Source organism: Sapajus apella, unplaced genomic scaffold, assembly GCF_009761245.1.
Source record: "Sapajus apella isolate SASKATOON/1434 unplaced genomic scaffold, GSC_monkey_1.0 scaffold53, whole genome shotgun sequence".
In the NCBI taxonomy this organism is placed as follows: domain Eukaryota; kingdom Metazoa; phylum Chordata; class Mammalia; order Primates; family Cebidae; genus Sapajus; species Sapajus apella.
In genome coordinates this window covers 3,901,898-3,921,942 of record NW_022436993.1, presented here as the reverse complement: position 1 = coordinate 3,921,942, position 20,045 = coordinate 3,901,898, and the positions used below count along the sequence as shown (strand labels likewise).

At 40.4% G+C, this 20,045-nt stretch overlaps 1 protein-coding gene across 10 annotated transcripts in view; it reads right to left on the bottom strand.

Moving 5' to 3' along the window:
- Window positions 1-20,045, bottom strand: part of ARHGAP21 (Rho GTPase activating protein 21) — a 127,174-nt gene that overhangs the window by 93,683 nt on the left and 13,446 nt on the right. The window contains exon 1 of one of the 10 annotated variants that reach the window (XM_032243862.1): window positions 15,074-16,030. The exons of 8 other annotated variants lie outside the window; for them this stretch is intronic. In XM_032243862.1, coding sequence (XP_032099753.1) covers window positions 15,074-15,157 — 84 coding nt within the window. In that variant the 5' untranslated portion in view covers window positions 15,158-16,030. Of the gene's footprint in view, window positions 1-15,073; window positions 16,031-20,045 lie in introns of those variants that run through there. One more of the 10 variants, XM_032243867.1, reaches the window with a different exon arrangement.

The following is a 20,045-nucleotide window of genomic DNA, read 5'->3' as shown; positions in this document are numbered from 1 at the left end:
AGGTGGAAATATTAAGTTGGTCCAGCTTTGAGTTGTTGGGTCCAGCAACAAAGGCAAATGGCATGAAGTTGATCTAAGAGCATCCACAGTTCCCTGGGGAAAGACAAGGCTTAGAGATGGAGCAATGAGGCTGCCGTCCAACTTCTATTGTGGTAATAACACACAGTTCACTCATGCTCTTTCAAATACATCGCTGAGGTCAAACTGAATTGTGTCTTATTTCAAAAAACCAGCAAAGTAAAAAATCCTGTATGTAGAAGGTATTTGTTTTATCTCTTGTTCATGAAAAAGTTATGATTAAATATCAAAAAGTATTTTAGATACATTTTAGAGGCATTGGTGGAACTTACCATTTAAAAACCCTGGAGGAAAGCCTTTCAGAAAGTAATAAATTGTTTTAATCACTTCATAATTTATGTCCTATAAATACAACTGCCTTTCAACATAATGTATTTCTGGAAACATTATAAAATGGATTATTTTAATAAGCAGTATTTTTACACAGAATGCTTTAATTGGCTAAAACACAGAAATGACCCAACAATACCAGAGAAGCCCAATAATACCAGCAAAGATTGAACAATTAGAAACCTCCAAAGCCATTTACTAGGGAAAACTGGTATGGATTTTTAAGCATAAATATATAAGCTATATATTATATACAAAGAGAATCTGAAAGCATTATACAAGTACATACAACACTCACAAAAAATAGAAATCCAATATACCATAAATTTTACTAAAAATGTATAAGCTAGAAACAAGAAACATGAATCGCCCATATCAGCCTCAACAGACAGAATGGAATTCTCTGTTACAAGAAGGGCAGTAATACTGCTTTACTAACAGTGCAAGTGTTCATGGCTCCATTCGATGCCACAGGGCACATCTCTAAACACTAGCTTGCTAGACCAAACAAATTCTCGGATTTTTGTTGAGAATATTGTTCTCAACAAAATATGACAGAGAGTATTGTTGATATTGTTCCCAACAATATCACATCTGTAATCCCAGCACTTTTAGAGGCCGAGGCATGCAGATCACCTGAGGTCGGGAGTTGAAGACCAGCCTGATCAACACGGCGAAACCCTGTCTCTACCAAAAATACAAAAGTTGGCCAGGCGTGGTGAGGTGTGCCTGTAGTTCCAGCTACTTGGGAAGCTGAGGCAGGAGAATCATTTGAACCCAAGAGGCAGAGGCTGCAGTGAGCAGAGAACAATACAGAAAATATTGCTGATATTGTTGTTATTACTGAGGCCTAGTAGAGGAGAGGAATGGTGTTGGTAGGGAAGGGTATAAGTTTAGTCTGTGATATGGGCTTAAAGCACCTGTAAGGTGCCAGTGGAGACACTCAGTAGTTAAACAAATGAATCTAAGCTCAGGAGAGTGATCTGAGATTTGGGAATCATCAGTCAGTCTATGATATGATACCTATAGGCACGGAGTGAATGGAAACATCTATGGAAAGTATACAGACTATGGGAGGAAAGTTGGTACAATTCTTCTCACTAAATCATATAAAATATTTAATACAAAATTTGATTAAGTGATTTTAATTTTCACAAGAAGAAACCATTTCTAGGAGTCTGTTTTCTTATAAATCAGCCCTATATTTTAGGGCTGATTTATAAGAAAATAGCCAAAAGTCAGAAACAACCTAAATGTCCATTAAGAGTAGAATGGATAGGCCAGGTGCTGTGGTTCATGCCTATAATCCCAGCACTTTGCGAGGCTTAGATGGGCAGATCACCTGAGGTCAGGAGTTTGAGACTAGCCTGGCCAACATAGTAAAACCCCATCTCTACTAAAAATACAAAAATTAGCTGAGTGTGGTGGCAGGCGTCTATAATCCCAGCTACTCAGGAGGCTGAGGCAGAAGAATCACTTGAACTCAGGAGGTAGAAGTTGCAGTGAGCAGAGATGGTGCCACTGCACTCCAGCCTGGGCAATAAGAGTGAAACTCCGTCTCAAAGAAAAAACAAAAAAGAAAAAGAGTAGACTGGATAAACTATTGTCTATTCATACAATGAACTACCATAAATAAATTGGTAGACAATTTACAGCTAATGCAACAACATGGATACATTTCAAAGACAATGCTGAGTGAAAAAAGTCAGACACAAAAGGGTGCATTAAAAAAAAGTCAGACACAAAAGGGTGATAATGTTCACAGGAAAGTTCAAACGGGCAAAACCAGTATATGGTGATGAAGTCTGGAGTGGGATGATCTTTGGAGGAGAAAATAATGACTGCCAAGGGCAGAACAGAGGCTTCTGAAGTGCTGTTCATGCTCTGTATCTGGGTGGCCAATGACACAGGCATGTTCACGGTGCAAAATTCACCAAACTATGTATTTATGATTTATGCATTTTATGTACTGCTTATTTCTATTTGAAACATTTACAAAAACAAACACGAATCTGATTGTCACTGTCATGCTAAAAAATCAACAGTAGAATTCCCATCACACTGGGAAGGAAATCTAAAACCTTCTCTTGCAGAGGGATTGACTCTAACCTAATTCCCTCAGCCCTCTCCCCCATTCACTGGCTCCTGCTACACAAATCTCCCGGCTGCCTCAAAGCTCACTATCCAAGCTCTGTCTCATCTTACAGACTTTACTACCATAAAGCAGGTATGGAAAGAAAAAAAAAAAAAAGAAAAAAAAAAACCCATATTGAGTAAAAAATGAATGTTTTATTTTCTTGTAAAAGAGTTATTTTTTTAATTATATTTTTATTTCTGCATTCATTTAATATCTGTCTCCTCCACTAGACCACAATCTTCAGGAACACAGACATGCATATATCCCATTTTATAGCCTATACCCAGCAGAGTGGTCACGACAAAATCAGGTGCTTAAGATATACACCAATGGCCCACTGAATCCTCTATTTTTTTCTAAATTCACCACAAGTATACAATGTAACACCAAGCTAAGATCTAAATGTTAGGATTACTGCCCAAATTACATTCCTTTGATCTCTAGACCCCAGAAAGTAGCATTCAACCCACCCATACCCTCTTATGCCCAGGCCCAAAAACATCAAATTTAACAAAATATCTTGACTGGTCACTATTGCTTGTGGTAAGCTTAACATAAATTCCCATTCCCTTTTGTTCAAGAAAGAATTAACACAGGAGGCCTGACTGCTATCCTTAGAAAGGCCAGCTTGTGAGGTAGCTCTCTGCTGGTGTTTGGCAACCTGAATTTCAAGAGGGTTCCCATCACTCCTTAATGATCATAGTGGCTCCCTGTGCCTAGACTGTGCAAACAACGTGGTTTATGCTGAACATTTCCTTTCCCTCTGGGAGTCTACAATGTTGATATGTGCTAGGCAGAAGGTACCTATGTGACCTCGCCCCAATAAACATCTTGTCTTGAATTAGCTTCCCTGGTAGGCAACATTTCACACATATTTTAACAAGCTCCTGCTGGAAAACTAAGCATATCCTGTGTGGCTCCACTGGAAGAGGACTCTTAGAAGCTTGTGGGTGGCTTCCTCTGAACTTTGTCCTATATGCCTTTTCGCTTTGCTTTTGTATTCTTTCACTATAATACATCATAGCTGCATACTACTTTATGCTGAATCCTCTAAGTCCTCCTAGAAAATAAATGAACCATGGCCAGGCATGGTGGCTCATGCCTACTGTAATCCAAGCACTTCGGGAGGCAGAGGTGTGTGGATCTCCTGCGCCTGGAATTTGAGACCAGCCTGGCCAACATGGTAAAACCTAAAATCTACCAAAAATACAAAAATACACTGTGAGAGCTGTATCAGGCACCTATAATCCCAGCTACTCGGGAAGCTGGGGCAGGAAAATCACTTGAACCCAAGAGACGAAGGTTGCAGTGAGCTGAGATGGCGCCACTGTACTCCAGCCTAGGTGATGGAGCAAAACTCAGTTTCGGCAAAATAAATAAACTTCCTGACCATTATCTCCCAACCCCTAAATGGATTATCATCAATCACAGTGATAGAAAAAAGAAGAAAACCATGATACCCATCTGGCAATATTTGTGCCATATGTCATCCTCTACCCTTGAGTTGGGCTACACCTAGTGATTTACTTCTAGCGATTAGAACTGAGGCTGGGTGTAGTGACTCACACCTGTAATCCCAGCATTTTGGGAGGCCAGGGCAGGTGGATCACTTCAAGTCATGATTCAAGACCAGCCTTACCAATGTGGCAAAACCCTATCTCTACTAAAAATACAAAAATTAGCCAGGCACGGTGGTGTGCACCTGTAATTCCAGCTATTCCAGAGGCTGAGGGGCAAGAATCACTTGAACCTGGGAGGCAGAGGTTGCCGTGAGCTGAGATCACCCCACTGCATTCCAGCTTGGGTGATGGAGTGAGACTCTGTGCCAAAAAAATAAATAAATAAATAGAATTTGCCAAATGTGATGGGTGTCACTTTCAAGGTTAGGTTACTAAGGACTGACCTGTCTCGCCTACACTCCCTCTGGCTCTCTTCCATCATTTCTTCTTATGAAGCCAGCTGCCCTATAGTTTGCTGCCCTCTGGAGAGACCCACAAGTCAAGAAACTGAGGGCAGCCTTGGCCAACAGCCAGCTTAAGAACTGAGGCCCTCAGCCCAAGCGTCTGCGGGGAGCTAAATCCCACCGGCAACCCCACGAGTGAGCCTGGAAGCAGACCCTTCCCCAGGCAAGTCTCAAGATAACTGCAGTTCTGGCTGATGCCGTGATGACAGCCTTGAAAGACACCCTGAGCCAGAGGACCCAGGTAAGCCACACCTGGACTCCTGACACTCCAGAGAAACTGAGATGATAATAAATATTGTTTTAGTCACTAAGTTTTAAGGGTAATCTATTACTCAGAAATAGATAACTGAACTGACACGCTCTACCACCAAAAACAACTAAAAAGCCAGACAACATATGTGAAACAATGGTTTCCAGGCATTGGACATATCAGGCCACAAAGGACAGTGATCCCTCAGAAAAAGGACACAAACAGTGGGCCCTATGGGCGCCCTGGCTTACTACACAGAAAGTTTCAGGGCCTTGGCACAGGGCAGGGGAACCAGGCAGGGCGGCTCAAGTTTACAGCACAGAGTCCTGGAGAAGAAAGTGGTCCAGAGAGACAGGAAGCTCTGAGAATCTGCTGGGGTCCTCCCCAACCCCAGTCTTCAGCTGAGCACTGATGAGGGAAAAGAATCTCCTGAGAAAATCACAGGCACAATCCCTGAAACTCACACAGGACGAGGAAGAGAGCCCATTTTCACCAATGAGTGGGAGAAACCTCACCATTCCGGGGCAGTAGGTTAAGGACTCAGAAGGGTGCTGCGCCTCTGTAGTGGGGCAAAATTAGCACTACACTAAAGCTGATCTTGTCTCACCTAACAAAGCTGAGAAACAAGACCAAAATGAGAAAAAAACTGAAGGGATAATATACCCAAAGGGCTGTGGGACCTGGCTAGCATACACTGGTGTAAGGGAGAGCATGCCTGCTGAGTGCTTCTAAGGGTGTTAGCTCAAGGAGGTAGAATGTGACGCTGGCTGAAGGTTGAAATGAGGCACTGTGACCTAACCAGGATTAACGTGGAGGCAAGGGCTCAGTAGTGGCTCAAATATACTACTAGGATGGCTCAAGGAAATTTGGAAAAAGCGATAGCCCACATTAAATGAAGTAGAGATGCAAGAACTGCTATGACAGACCGTGGCAGAAGAGATCTGAAGGCTCAGAGAATCGGGCCTGCTACAACAGGTCTATGTACTACATGTCACATGGGAAAACTAACAGCGACCTCTGGGAGGACTCACAGGATACTCTATGTTCACAGCAACACTGAATGTGCTGATGGAGGCAGTGCCAGCTCTCTGTCCTCTTCTGGCCAGCACTGACAGTAGAAGATAATGCTACAGGTCTGGGCTTCTTAAGGAGCCGTGAGGATGTTAGGATCACAGAACAGCAAAGGCCAGGAAGCAGCATTTAACATTGAAAGTCAAGGTGAAATGCAGGAATGAGTATCAAAATCAGGATGGCATCCAGAGGCCCGATCCAGCATCTATAGAGATGGGTAACAAAACATTTCCTAGGGGTGGCCCTTCACTGGCTCTCACCCAACCCTGGGAAAGGTGAGAATCATGTCCCAGATGGGGCAAAACTCATTAAGCCAAGGGAAACCATCCGTAGGAACGGAGCCATTGGAGGTATTAGCCAGTGAGAAACAGGTGAAATGGCCTTGTAAAGGGGGTCTGTGTGAAGGGGTGAGGGTTATGAGGACAATATGACAAATAAAGGGATACATTTCAGCAACAAAAAGAGACAAAGAGAAAGAAAGCAAGAAAGAAAATAGAGACACCTTTGGTCTAGTATGTTCCCTCTGCCAGTTTCCTATCCCATCTTTTCTTTTTCTCCCAGTTCCCATCATTCCCTTTCAGTTCACATTTTCTCCACTACTCCCTAAATGGGTCATCAATTTAAAGGATGCTATTTTTCTTACATTTTGTACAGAAATTTATAATTTCTATTTTAAAATCTGATGGGCTGGCTGGGCGCAGTGGCTCATGCCTCTAATCCCAGCACTTTGGGAGGCCAAAGTGGGTGGATCACTTGAGGTCAGGAGTTCAAAACCACCCTGGCCAACATGGTGAAACCCTGTCTCTGCTGAAAAAATCCAAAAAATTAGCCAGGCGTGGTGGCCTACACCCGTAATCCCTGAGAGGCAAAGGGATTACTTGAACCTGGGAGGCAGAGGTTGCAGTGAGCCCAGATCGCACCACTGCACTCGAGCCTGGGTGACAGAGCACCAGCCTGGCCAACATGATGAAACCCCATCTCTACAAAAATGCAGAAGTTAGCTGGGTGTGGTGGCGCATGCCTGTAATCCCAGCTACTTGGGAGGCTGAGGTGAAAGAATCGCTTGAACCCGGGAGGCGGAGGTAGCAGTGAGCCAAGATTGTGCCATTGCACTCCAGCCTGGGTGACAGAGCAAGACTCCTGTCAAAAAAAGAAGAAAGAAAAGAAAGAAAGAAAGAGTTAAGTGCTACATTTTTTAATGGACCTATTGTATACTTTGTATTAAATGAAGGATTTTCCCATTCATCCTCTAAATTGAAAGTCACCATGAATGAGATCCTACACTAGAAACTTTCCCCATCAATCATGAATTAAACATGGTACAACACAGGCATTAAAAATTTATTTCTAAAATATACAGTACAATGTAAAAATAGATCCTGCTGTTCTAAGAATCACTTTTTGTTAGAACTGGAATTAAGAAGCCCAGGAAATCATCTAATCAGTTTACAACATAGGAAAACTAAAACCCAGAGCATTAACAGACTTGCTCAGTTACGCAGCCAAGCAGCAGCAAAGTGACTAGTGAGTAGGTGCCTCTACTCTCAAGCAAACTGTTTTCCCCAAAGCTGGGAAGGAGGTAGTACTTTCAAGTGCTTTTCTCTTTGCAATTAAGTCCAACTGTCATCAAGAAGCCAAGACAGATGGGTCCGCCATCCATTCACCCACATACCATTTAGACCGTTCCTTTAAATTCTTCCTTTTCCTTCAGAGATTTCCATTTTCCCTTTCTTGTTCATTTAAACCAGATTTCACCCCTCAACCAGAGCTCTCAGGCAGAATATCCTACCAGGGTATTCTGGCCGAGTATCTAATAGGTCTTCTAAGTTACAGATTCAGAAGCAGCTGGCTTGCTAATACATCAATGTGAACCAGAATTAAAGTAAATTGCTTACAATCTAAACATAACCACTTTCCAGCTAAAAGCAATTATAGGTATTGTTAAAGGACAATAATAATGCCACTTTTTCCAAATTTTAACACTGAATTCTGCTCACATAGGCTCAACGTTTATAATTATATTGCTTACATAACACATTCACCAACTCACAATATATTTGTACATACATATCAGCATTCTAAAGGTTTCATTCAGTAACAGAGCAGAGGAATAACATCAACTAATCAACACTACAAAAGGCAGCTAAAACTCACAGCCACCAGCAGTTACTGCAAAACCCGATTTGCCCTTTGAAAGTGTTTTCTTTCCTACCTTAGCTTTGCTCTTCAACCTTTAGCTCTTCGCTACTGTGTATCTATCATTCCAGACATTCTTCTCATCTTTTCTTCCCCTTTCTGGCTCCCATTATCTCTTTTTTCCATCTACTTCTCTCAACTACTCCCTAAATTGGCCAGCAATTGGGAATGAGAGGGAGATATACAATTTATACACATATTTGCATATTATATCCATATAATTTTATTATTTACTCTAGATGTCTGAAATATCTTGAGAATTACTAGTTTTAAAAGCTGATGACCAGAACACTCCATTATATACTTTGGTAAAGAGAAGACATTAAATGCCCAGGTTTTGGAGTCCCACTCCCTGGGCTTGAGTCTGGCTCTGCAGCTTCTTAGCTGTGTGGCCCTGACAAGAGTGTTAAGCCCTTGTTTATCAGCTTCTTCATCTGTAAAATGGGAATGTGATATTCATAGCATCTCTGCAGAGTTGTTAAATAGTCTGACACATAGTTAAGTACTCACTAAATATTACCTATTCTTCATCATTCACGAAATATTCAACTAAAGTTCCTGTGGCATTTTTCATCATTTTAAAGGCTTGCTGTGATGGGTGGAGAGAGGTGGTTTTTTTTTTCTCCCCTGCTTAAGGCCAATAGTTGTGACAGCTACAATTCTGAGCTTAGGTCAATGGTTCTCAAATACTCCTGGTGAAATACAAAAGCGGTCTGGCTGGATTTCTCCTCACAATGGTTAATAGGCCTCTGTGCTTTAATTCGCGTCCCCTTGCTCTCACCTGCAAACTCCACCTGTGGAAAACCAGCCATCTGTGCATTTTGACAATGCCAGTTGTGTCCCCACACATATCAGTGTCTCTGCTCATCACATATGCATCCTGCCCACTAGCAAGGTTTCCCTGTGCCACTTCCATCTGATGTCTCTCACACAAGGCCATGAGTCTGGGAGTGTAAAACAAGCATGTGCAGAGAGAACACTCACAAAGCACACCCACAACAACACAATGCTACAGAGGGCTGGCCTGGAGGTCAAGCCAGGAAAAAAGTCAATTTAAAGTATTATACCTAAGCAAGGCAAAAACCCTAGGGGTTCTTAACCTGAAGTCCAATTTTCAGGCTCCCTAGCTCATTAAAATAATAAAAATTGATTTGGGATCTTATCCAGTGGTTGTAAAAATGAGAGAGGTAGGATTTAGCCACTTAGAATTTTTCTACATAATTATTTACATAATATGGTAAGTGGTAACACATAATACTTTGCATTTGTCTTAATTTTTAAAAGGATGATACAATGTTAAAGTAATCTTTAAAGAAAAATTAAGTACCTCTCAAAAATAACCTTTAACTGTCTTTTGGTCATTAAAGACAGAACTTTAATGTGCGGGAGAAACACCTGAGGGTCGTGTTAAAATGCAAATTCTGGTTCCCTAAAGTCTAGAATGAGACCTGAATGTCTACATTTCATAGGAGCTTCCACAAGTGTAGATACTACTGGTTGGTTCATAAGCCACACTTAAAGTACCAAGAATTTAAGGTACCAACATGTCAAAAGACCTATTTCCAATTTCCTAGCTTATCAACATAAAGCCTCCTTCTACTGGTGTTAGAAGCAGCTGCTGATTTTAACAGCTCTAAGGAACAGAGACTTAGGCTACCAACTGTTTCTTAACAAAAAAGGAGGGGGTGGGGGAGAAGAGGAAGGAGCTTCAGGGAGAAAGCAATAAAACTTTTTTTAAAAATGCTCCAGGCAGCCTCTCTTTCCCTCTTCCATTTGGTTTCCCCAGGGGGAGAGGGAATTCACTACACTTGGGGCCTCTTTGGTGTGCCTATCTCGTTGTTTCCAGTTTGAAAGATTCAATCCAGGATTCCTCCAGCTCTTCTTTCCTGAAATGGACTTATACAAAATGAGATTTCCATTAAATAACAAAAATTCCCAACCATTTTACAACCTTCTTTCAAAGAAAAAAAAAGTGCCTTCTTTAATGGCATGGTTATTTTTTCCCTTTGTAACATCTTAAAACAAATTGGAACAGAACATTTCTCTGAGAAGGGAACATGTGAATAAAACCCTAAAGAAAGCAAAGCAGGCAGGGCACAGCGGCTCATGCCTGTAATCCCAGCACTTTGGGAGGCTGAGGTGGGCTGATCACGAGGTCAGGATATTGAGACCATCCTGGCCAACATGGTGAAACCTGTCTCTACTAAAAATACAAAAATTAGCTGGCCATGGTGGCACATGCTCGTAAACCGAGCTACTCGGGAGGCAGAGGCAGGAAAATCACTTGAACCAGGGAGTTGGAGGGTGCCACTGCACTCCAGCCTGGTGACAAGCGCAAGAAATCTGTCTCAACAAAACAAAACAAAAGCAAAGCAGCATGCTAAGCAGAGATCTGAAATGAAGGCATTTCAGGAAGTGGGAACGGTGAGTTCAAAGGCCCTGAGATGAACAGCAAAGGAGGCCAGTGTGGTTAGAGAAGAATGACTAGGGTTTGAGAAGTAAGTGGAAACAGGGTACTGGAGATAATGAGAGGAGGGAACGAAATCTCTTAAGGCCCTTGGCTTTTATACTAAGTATTATGGACAGGCTTTGGTGGGCTCTGGTAGAACACTATATTCATGTTCTATGGATGTTTAAAAGGATCATATTGGATGCTGGGCTGAAAACAGACCACAGGCTGTATGCAAGTATCTACAGAAGTGATAATACCAGGATCTCCCATGCTTGATGCTCCCCCCGTATTCCTTTTGAGTTCCCTATGTATATGGCTGTGTAATAACAGCTATCACTGGACTTGAAGGATGGGATATGTCATATATACGAAATCTTAATGTACAACTTCTTGTATCTGGCTCTAGTATTACCAAACATTCAACCTCTATTTCTAAATACTGATTAGAACATTTGAAATGTATCACACATCGAGGTGGGTGAGGGTGGGAGGGAGAAAATATCTCCGTTCTTAACAGTGGTACAGGAATAACCAGTGTTGTAATCTATAACTTTATTTAATTCACTTATCTGTCAAGAAGCCCAAGAACAATCACCTCTCTAAGATCTTCTGAACACAGAAATGTATTTTTTAAGTGGTTTTTTGAGACAAGGTCTTGCTCTGTCACCCAGGCTAGAGTGCAGTGGCAGGATCTCAGCTCACTGAAACTTTCACTTCCCAGGCTCAAGCAATCATCCCACCCAGTCTCCCAAATGTCTGGAACTATGGCTGTGTACCACTATACTCAAATAATATTTTTTGTAAAGATGAGGTCTCGCTATACTACCCAGGCTGTTATTAAAGTTATGTCCTAAAAATAGTATCACTATGACCCAATAATTTCACTTCTAAGACTGTATCCTATAAAAATAATCCTAAACAGGAAACAGTTTAAAACACAAAGATAGTCACCATGTGTTATAACAGCAAGACACTGGAAGCAATTTAAGTGTTCAGCAAATAAATGGTTTAAGTATATATACACACATAATAGTTTATAGTACACTGTATTATACAGTGTATAATATACAGTGTACTATAAACTATTATGTGTGTATATATGTATATAGTACACTGTATAATATTATACGCTGTACTACACACTCATAATATTATACAGGCATTGAGAATGATGTCCTAAAATGGAAAAATGTACATAATATGATTCCAACTTATAAAACACACACAAACTAGATGCACTGGAGGAAAAAATGACAGTATCACCATATTAACAGGAGTTGAATTTGAAGGATTTAATTATGTAAACCAATTTTAATTTATATTTTCCAGTTTTTACAAGTGACCATGCATTTTATTTATAATATTTAAAATTACAGTAACGGAACTTTTACTATCATCTCTTTAGTTTTAATGTAAACCTCATACAACATCACCTATACCAACCTAGAATATATTAATAATTACAAGCATGTCTTAGGCACTCGGCACCCCAGCACTATGTTAAATGCTATATCCAGGTTATCTCATTGTAATCTTCACGACAATCCCTGATGTAGGTACTATTAGAGTGGAGAAGGCAAGTAACACTCAAGCCATACCATTGCCACAGAGCCAGAAACAGCTCCAGGCCTTGAATTCAGTTCTTGGGCACTAAACTCTGCACTTTCAATTGTAGCACTATAGTGCCTCCCTACAACAGTGGGAATATTTAATAAGTAAAGTAACCCTGCAGAACTCTCAATATGCCACCTGAGAGACATGATGGGTACACTCGCACTTACCATGGTATCGTTTCTTTGGTCTATCTCCTTCAGTTGTTCTCTTTCCTTCCTCATCCTGCTTTTTCTGTGACTTCTTTTCCCTCACCTATGCTTCTTCTGACCTATTCCATAAGCTTTCCTAGCGCGTCCAGCAGCGTCCTTGATCACTGCTTAGCTTCAACAGTGAAACTCAAAGAAACCAAGTGCTGCCCTAAGTCTTCCTACAAACAAGAAGTTACGCACTAGAAACCTAACCACATCTGGCCAGCAGATGTATTTTGCTAAAATCTCACTATTTTGAAAATCTTGAATTAGTCATCAACATTAAAAATCAGGACAAGTTCACATAAAAATCCAAATTTTCAGCTTCTCTTGGAAACTAAACAATCTAACCAGTGGGTACAAAATGACAGCAATCTCCTAAAGCTGAATTTCTAGTTATCCAAAGTCTCCACCAGCCTCTACTGTCTAACACCTGACTGTGATCCACTCACTTTCTGTACTCTTCAACTGCCTGTCCCCCAAAGCACTGATTTTGTGACCTCCACCAAATACTTTAAGTGGTGGCACAGCAACCATAGGAGATGCCGTCATATGCCATTTTTAACTTTATGCTAAGTTCTACAAACTTTTTTTTTTTTTTGAGACAGGATCTCACTCTGTGGCCCAGGCTGCAGTGCAGTGTCCTGATCTCAGCTCACTGCAACCTCCACAGCCCAGGCTCAGGTGATCCTCCCATCTCAGCCTCCCAAGTAGCTAGGACTATAGGTGCACAATGATTTCTCACTTTTTTTTTTTTTTTTTTGAGACAGAGTCTCCCTCCATTGCCCAGGTGGGAGTGCAGTGGCACAATCTCAGCTCACTGCAACCTCTGCTTCCCAGGTTCAAGTGATTCTCATGCCTCAGCCTCTCAAGCAGCTGGGATTATTAGGTGCACACCACCAAGCCTGGCTAACTTTTTTTCGTATTTTTAGTAGAGATAGGGTTTCTGCCATGTTGCCCAGGCTGGTCTCGAACTCCTGAGCTCAAGCAATTCACCCACCTTGGCGTCCCAAAGTGCTAAGATTACAGGTGTGAGCCACCACACCCGGAGGTAATTTTTCTATTTTTGGTAGAGACAGGGTTTCTCCACGTTGGCCAGGCTGGTCTCGAACTCCTAGGCTCAAGTGACCCTTTCAAGGTGCTGGTATTATAGGCATGAGCCATCATGCTTGGCCTACAAACTCTTCTTCTCATAGACATTAGCAACTAAATTGCCAATTATCAGACCTAAACCACAAGGATTGTAGCAACAAGAATCCTAGCAAAACCCCAGGCCAAGGCACATCTAAAAGCACTTGCTATTGCTGGCTTACTGCATTAATACACCTCTAGATTCTATTGCAACTCAAATACAATTCCTTTGGAATTACCCAGAATGAAGAAGTCTTAAAAAGGTCTCAGGCCTCAAAGTAGAAAGTTTTCTGATGATGAGACTAACTAGTGAGTTTAGTAATAGCTGCAGACTAGTTACTAAACAATAAAAAATTTTAAATCTCAGCTTCGTTAGGCTTCCGATACTATGAATTTTACATGTTAAGATAATTGCAGTATCTATCTTCTTCTATTCTCTTAGTAGCCATTCAAAATCCCTATTTGTTTACGGTAATGTAAATCCATTAGGGACAGAACTAGAAAGTGCATTGAGGAATCAATCTTATGCTGAAACAAACAGAGACTAAATGACCTTCTCCATCCCTGATTTCTCTGATACATTAGTCTATTATGCCCAGCCTAAACTATGAAAATATTTTCTCACCATTCCAGAATGGAGAAGACAGGACATAAAGAAAAGTACTGAAGTCCCACTGGGAACTAATTCCATATCATAAATGAAGAAGCTCAAATCACAGCTATGGAAGAACTGAGAAATGGTGGGGCTGGGGCAGCATGGTCAGTGTGCTTTATTTACGACTCATCACGTTCAATAACATTTTCAACTGTTTTTCTTCTAAATTTCAAACAATATTAAATAACTTGTTTTTAATAAGAAAAACAAATACCCACAAAGTGATGAATAACTTATGAGGTAAATAATTCATAGTTTTTAAAGATTCATTGATAACTGGAACAAAAGCTATCAACCAGGTTTCTTTCTATTCTGTAAAAGAAGCCATTATGCTGAATATGTACAATATTATTTACGATTAATAGCAACAATCTGCTAATAACAACCTGATAATAAATAACAATGTTGATCGAGGGATCAAGGGAAAAATAAGAATTTTTGCTTCTTAGGGAAGAACACTCAAAAGCAGATGATGGCTATTGTAGCACATTTTCTTTACTGCAAAATAACCATTTTCTAAACAAACTATCTAGTAATAGAAAAAGTTTTAAAAAGTACTTCCATTTGATCCCACTGTGAAAGAACTCAAGAACCATATTTCACTAAAGCTGAAAAACTAAAAAGCAACTCATTCCAAAATCTTTCCTACCTTATAAATACAATGTCAAATGCCTTCAAAAATACATAACATTTACCTATGTTACAATTATATTGCTTTAATTTTTGCTAGTTTTAAGTAATTCATTCTAGCTTCCCCTCCTCCATTACTTAAAGCTCTACAAATAGTCTCATCTGTGCTATTAAGAATTAACTTAATTCTTTTAAATTCAGATCATTAGATTTATCAGATTAAACAAGTATTTTGACGAAAAAAAAATAGCCTAAAAGATTACTTTCCTACTCTTACAGGAAGACAGTGTTTTCATACCCTGATTTACTTTCACTTTATACATCATAGAAGTTTTGAATTAAAAAGCAAATATATACATACACATTTATGAAACAAACCTGACCACTCCATGCACAATACAGATTGCACAACAAACGCCAATTGTGGTTGATCATGCAGTCTAAAATCCTGAACTGGGCCATGACTGCCTATAGCGCAGTCTGCATCTCTTCTCTGACTCAGCTTTTGTCAGCACAGCAGCGGGTTACCAGAGCTCTGCAGTGATGTGGTCCACAAGTAAGATCTTCCCCTCCCTTTCCTGTCTAAGCAGCAAAAGCTAACTGGCAAAACAACTCATCTTCCCAAAGGTTCTTCCTACCAGTACATTTAAATTATCTGATCATGAAGGGAAGTTTTCATAAATTCTTATTCAGTATTTAACATAATTTAATTTTTAAAAGGTTATTGCTTTTTCCTTCTTTCCTGGGCATCTTTATTCATTCCATGAAAACACAACGTGGGGAGGTGATATATAAATCATTCAACCATGCTGGCTCCGGTCCACAGCAAACAAATTCCAACACAAGCCTGCGCTATCCTCAATGACACTCATACTGACTCAATCCAAAGGGTACAAAAGGGTATTCGGTCCTTTCTTAAACTCTCAGTAGCGCCTCACACAGCTAACAACTCCTTCAATGTCTGTCATCCTGGGTACCACAGTTCCACTCTCTTTGCTCTCTTACTATTTAACTATTACTTCTTTGCAAAAGGCAACGGAGCCGTGTGAGAAAAGCCTAGATCAGAAAATAAAAACAAAACAAACAAACAAACAAACAAACAAAACGGAAAAGCCTAGATCTTAGTAAGACAGGTGTATGACCAAGGAGGCTAAATGCTTATCCTTTGAGCTTCAAATTATTCATCTGTAAAATGGAGACAGTAACACATACCTTCAAAAAGTTTTTAATATTAAATAACATCTGTAACATGCTTAAAACAGTGTCTAACAGATATCTAATAAATGATTAATAGTTTTAAGGTTATCACCCCTTTAGATAGAATTCTAAATCAGAATTCTATCCCTGACCTCCCTCTAATTTCTTACACTTCCATAGGTGATGTCATTACTTCTAAACTCCTCTTCAATGCTAACCTTTCTCCCAAGCTCCAAATCTGCATGACTAAACTCTTGCTAAGCACATACACCTACACACTACATGTCCAAAACTGAATTCACCACCTTCCTTCCAAACCTGCACTACCTCCTGTATCCCTTAATCTGCATAGTGGCTGCACAACTCATCCCCCTAGTCACCCAAACAGAAATCAGTGATGTTAGACTTCTTCCTTACCTCTCCTATCCAGCTACCAAACTCTGTCACTTCTCCTAAAACATACTGAACTGTCCTTTTTCCATTCCACTGGCACTGCCTAAATTCAGACCCCCATCAACTTTCTCCTGGATTATCACAGGGCATCTAGTTGGTCTCCCAAACATCCTGTCACTCCTCTCTGGAATCTTGTCTGTGCAGAACTAACAAAAGCATCTTTTAAACCAAAAGCTAATCATATGACTACCCTGCCTAAATTCCTTCTGTTGCTCCTTTCTTCCTACATACAGCAGTGTTTCCCAAAGTATGCTCCTACTTGTTTTATAGGATGCAGAATATAAATTACAGTTAAATGAATAAAGTTTTCAATAGCAAAATAAGTTTGAGAGAAGCTAGGTTAAACAATGCTGCTGCTGGAAGCTTGGCAATGGCTAAATATTAAGATCAAATTCAAAGTCCTCAAAATCTGAAAACTGAGGCCACTGAAAAGCTTGTTTTTAGCTCATCTTGAAATCATTGGCTGGTTTGTCTGCCTCTATCTGTCCCTTAATTGGTGCTGTTCCCTCAGGTTCTGGACTTTCACCCTCTTCTCTCCCTCAATGACCTCACAAATTCACAAAACTGTAATTACCATAGATGCTGGCTTAATTGAACTTCGCCTAATTTGCCAGACCAACCAAAATTCCTCATTCCCTGGCTAGTTCTTGAATACTGGCTGATCCCATGGCAAGCTCAACTCTATTATTATTATTATTTGTATAAATGTACGGGGTATCATATGTAATTTTGTTATTTGCATAGATTATGTAGTGGTCAAGTTGGCTTTTAGTATATTTATCACCTGAATAACTCACACTCTACCCATTAATTAATTTCTCATCATTTACCCTCTCCCAGCCCGTCACCCTTCTGAGTCTCCATTGCCTATCCTTCCACTCTCTACATCCATATCTACACATTTTTAGCACCCATTTATGAATAAGAGCATGTAATACTTAACTTTCTGTGCTTAGCTTGTTTCATTTAAGATAACGTCTTAGCACACTGGTTAGGTGGGAAAAAAAAGATAATGTCGTCCACTTCCAACCATATTGCTTCAAAAGACATGATTTCATTCTTTCTTATGGCTGAATAGTAGTCCATGAAGTCTTCCATTCCAAATACACTACATTGTCTTTATCTATTCCTCCACTGATGGACACTTAGGTTGATTCCGTATCTTTGCTACTGTGAATAGTGCTGCAACAAACATACAAGAGCAGGTATCTTTCTGATAAATGGATTTCTTTTCCTTTGAATAGATTCCCAGGTCAAACGTAGTTCTATTTTTACTTTTTTTCTTTTTCTGAGACAAAGTCTCACCCTGTTGCCCAAGTTGGAATGCAGTGGCACCATCTCAGCTCATTGCAACCTCTGCCTCCAGGATTCAAGCATTCTCCTGCCACAGCCCCCCGAGTAAATGGGATTGTAAGCATGGGCCACCATGCCCAGCTAATTTTGTATTTTTAGTAGAGACTGAGTTTCTCCATGTTGGTCAGACTGGTCTACAACTCCCAACCTCAGGGGATCCACCCACCTCGGCCTCCCACAGTGCTGGGATTATAGGCATGAGCCATCATGCCAGGCCTTCTATTTTTACTTCTTTGAGAAATCTCCACTGTTTTCCATAGAGGTTGTAACAAAGAAGAGAAGAGAGAAGACCCAAATAAACAAAATCAGATATGAAAAAGGAGCCATTACAACTGATACCACAGAAATACAAAAGATCATCACAGATTATTATGAACGGCAAATTATGCTCACAAACTAGAAAACCTAGAGGAAATGGATAAATTCCTAGAAGCATATAACCACTCAAGATTGAACAAAGAAGAAACAGAAAACCTGAACACACCAATAACAAGGAGCAAGGCTCAATCAGTAATTTGAAAAAAAAAAAAAAAAAAAAAATCTCCCAACAAAGAAAAGCCCAATACCAGATGGATTCACAGCCAAATTCTATCAAACATGCAAAGAACTAAAAAGAACTGATACCAATCCTCCTGAAACTGTTCAAAGAAATCAAGGAAAAAGGAATTCTTCCTATCCCATTCTATGAGGCCAGTATCACCCTGGTACCAAAACTGGAAAAGGGGCCAGGTACAACGGCTCATGCCTATAATCTCAGCACTCTGGGAGGCTGAGAAGACAGGGTCACTTGAGCTCAGGAGTTCAACACCAGCTCGGGCAACACAGTGAGATCCCATCTCTACAAAAAAAGTATTTAAAAATTAGACAGGCGTGGTGGTGCATGCCTGTAGTCCCAGCTACTCAGGAGATGAGGCAGAACAACTGCTTTGCTTGAGGCCAGCAGGTTGAGGGTGGGTGACAGAGCAAAACTTTCTCTCTAAAAAAACAAAAACAAAAACCAATTCAGACAAGGACACAACAACAAAACCCTACAGACCAATATTCCTGATGGACATAGACACAAAAATCCTCAACAAAATACTAGCAAACCAAATCCAACAGCACTGCAAGCTCAACTCCTATGTCTGGGAAGATAGTCTAGACACTCATTTCTGCTCCCAACAAGTGACATTCACACTTAACACGGTCAGTTGTATTTTTGCACAAATTTATTTATGTCTGTTTTATTTGTGTTACTGTAATAATGTAATGTAGACTGCATAGAAACTGATGAAATACAGGTAAAAACAAGAGTTGTTCAATGAAAACTAACTTGAGTACATTGAAAATACTCAATAAAAGCTGTTGCTCACTTCTGTATTTTTCCCTTCCTGGTCTTGTAGCTAAATATGCTACAGCTAGGGAGAATATCAAATATCTCTAATATGCATATTCTTGATATACTATATGTAGCATCTCTAGATACAGAATACCTAGTAAGATACTAGATATTCTCCCTAGCTGTAGCATATTCAGGAACTAAAGTTGTTCCCTCTGCCACAACATTATTCTCTTCTTTCTACCTAGTTAACTCCTTCCTGAGTTAGCTCAGACACAATCTTCCCAGAAAGACTTTTTCTGATCCCTATAACAGGTTGCCTTCTGTGATCTCCACAAGGTTGCCTTCTGTGGCCTACTATATGTTTTCATAGCTCCTTACTCTTCTCCTGAAATCCTATTCATTGTAACTGTACTATAAGTACTTGATCAATTGTCTGTACTTTCCATTGCCCATGTATATCTATGGAGGTAGGAGTCAGACTCTGTCTCTATTTTTATACTGCCGTACCCTCAGTGTCTGGCACTTAGAAGGAGCTCAATAAATATCTGTTGAATTCATTAATAAATGTGGAAGGACACTTCTAAATATAACAAGAAAGTTTGGCACTAGATCAAATCTGAATCATTTTACAATTAACTTTTATCTTGGGAACAAAAGGGTCATTGTCACCAGTTGTAGGCAAAATATGAGTTGCTTCCTTCCTCAGTCTCACAAAGCAAGTAGTTGGTGCCGGGTGCGGTGATTCCTGCCTGTAATCCCAGCACTTTGGGAGGCCAAGGCTGGTGGATCATCTGAGGTCAGGAGTTCGAGAACAGCGTGGCCAACAAGACAAAACCCCGTCCCTACTAAATATACAAAAATAGCTGAGCATGGTGGTGGGTACCTATAGTCCCAGCTACCTGGGAGGCGGAGGCAGGTCAATTGCTTGAACCCGAGAGGCAGAGGTTGCAGTGTGCCAAGACTACACCACTGCACTCCAGCCTAGGTGACAGAGAGAGACACCATCTCAAAAAAAAAAAAAAGAAA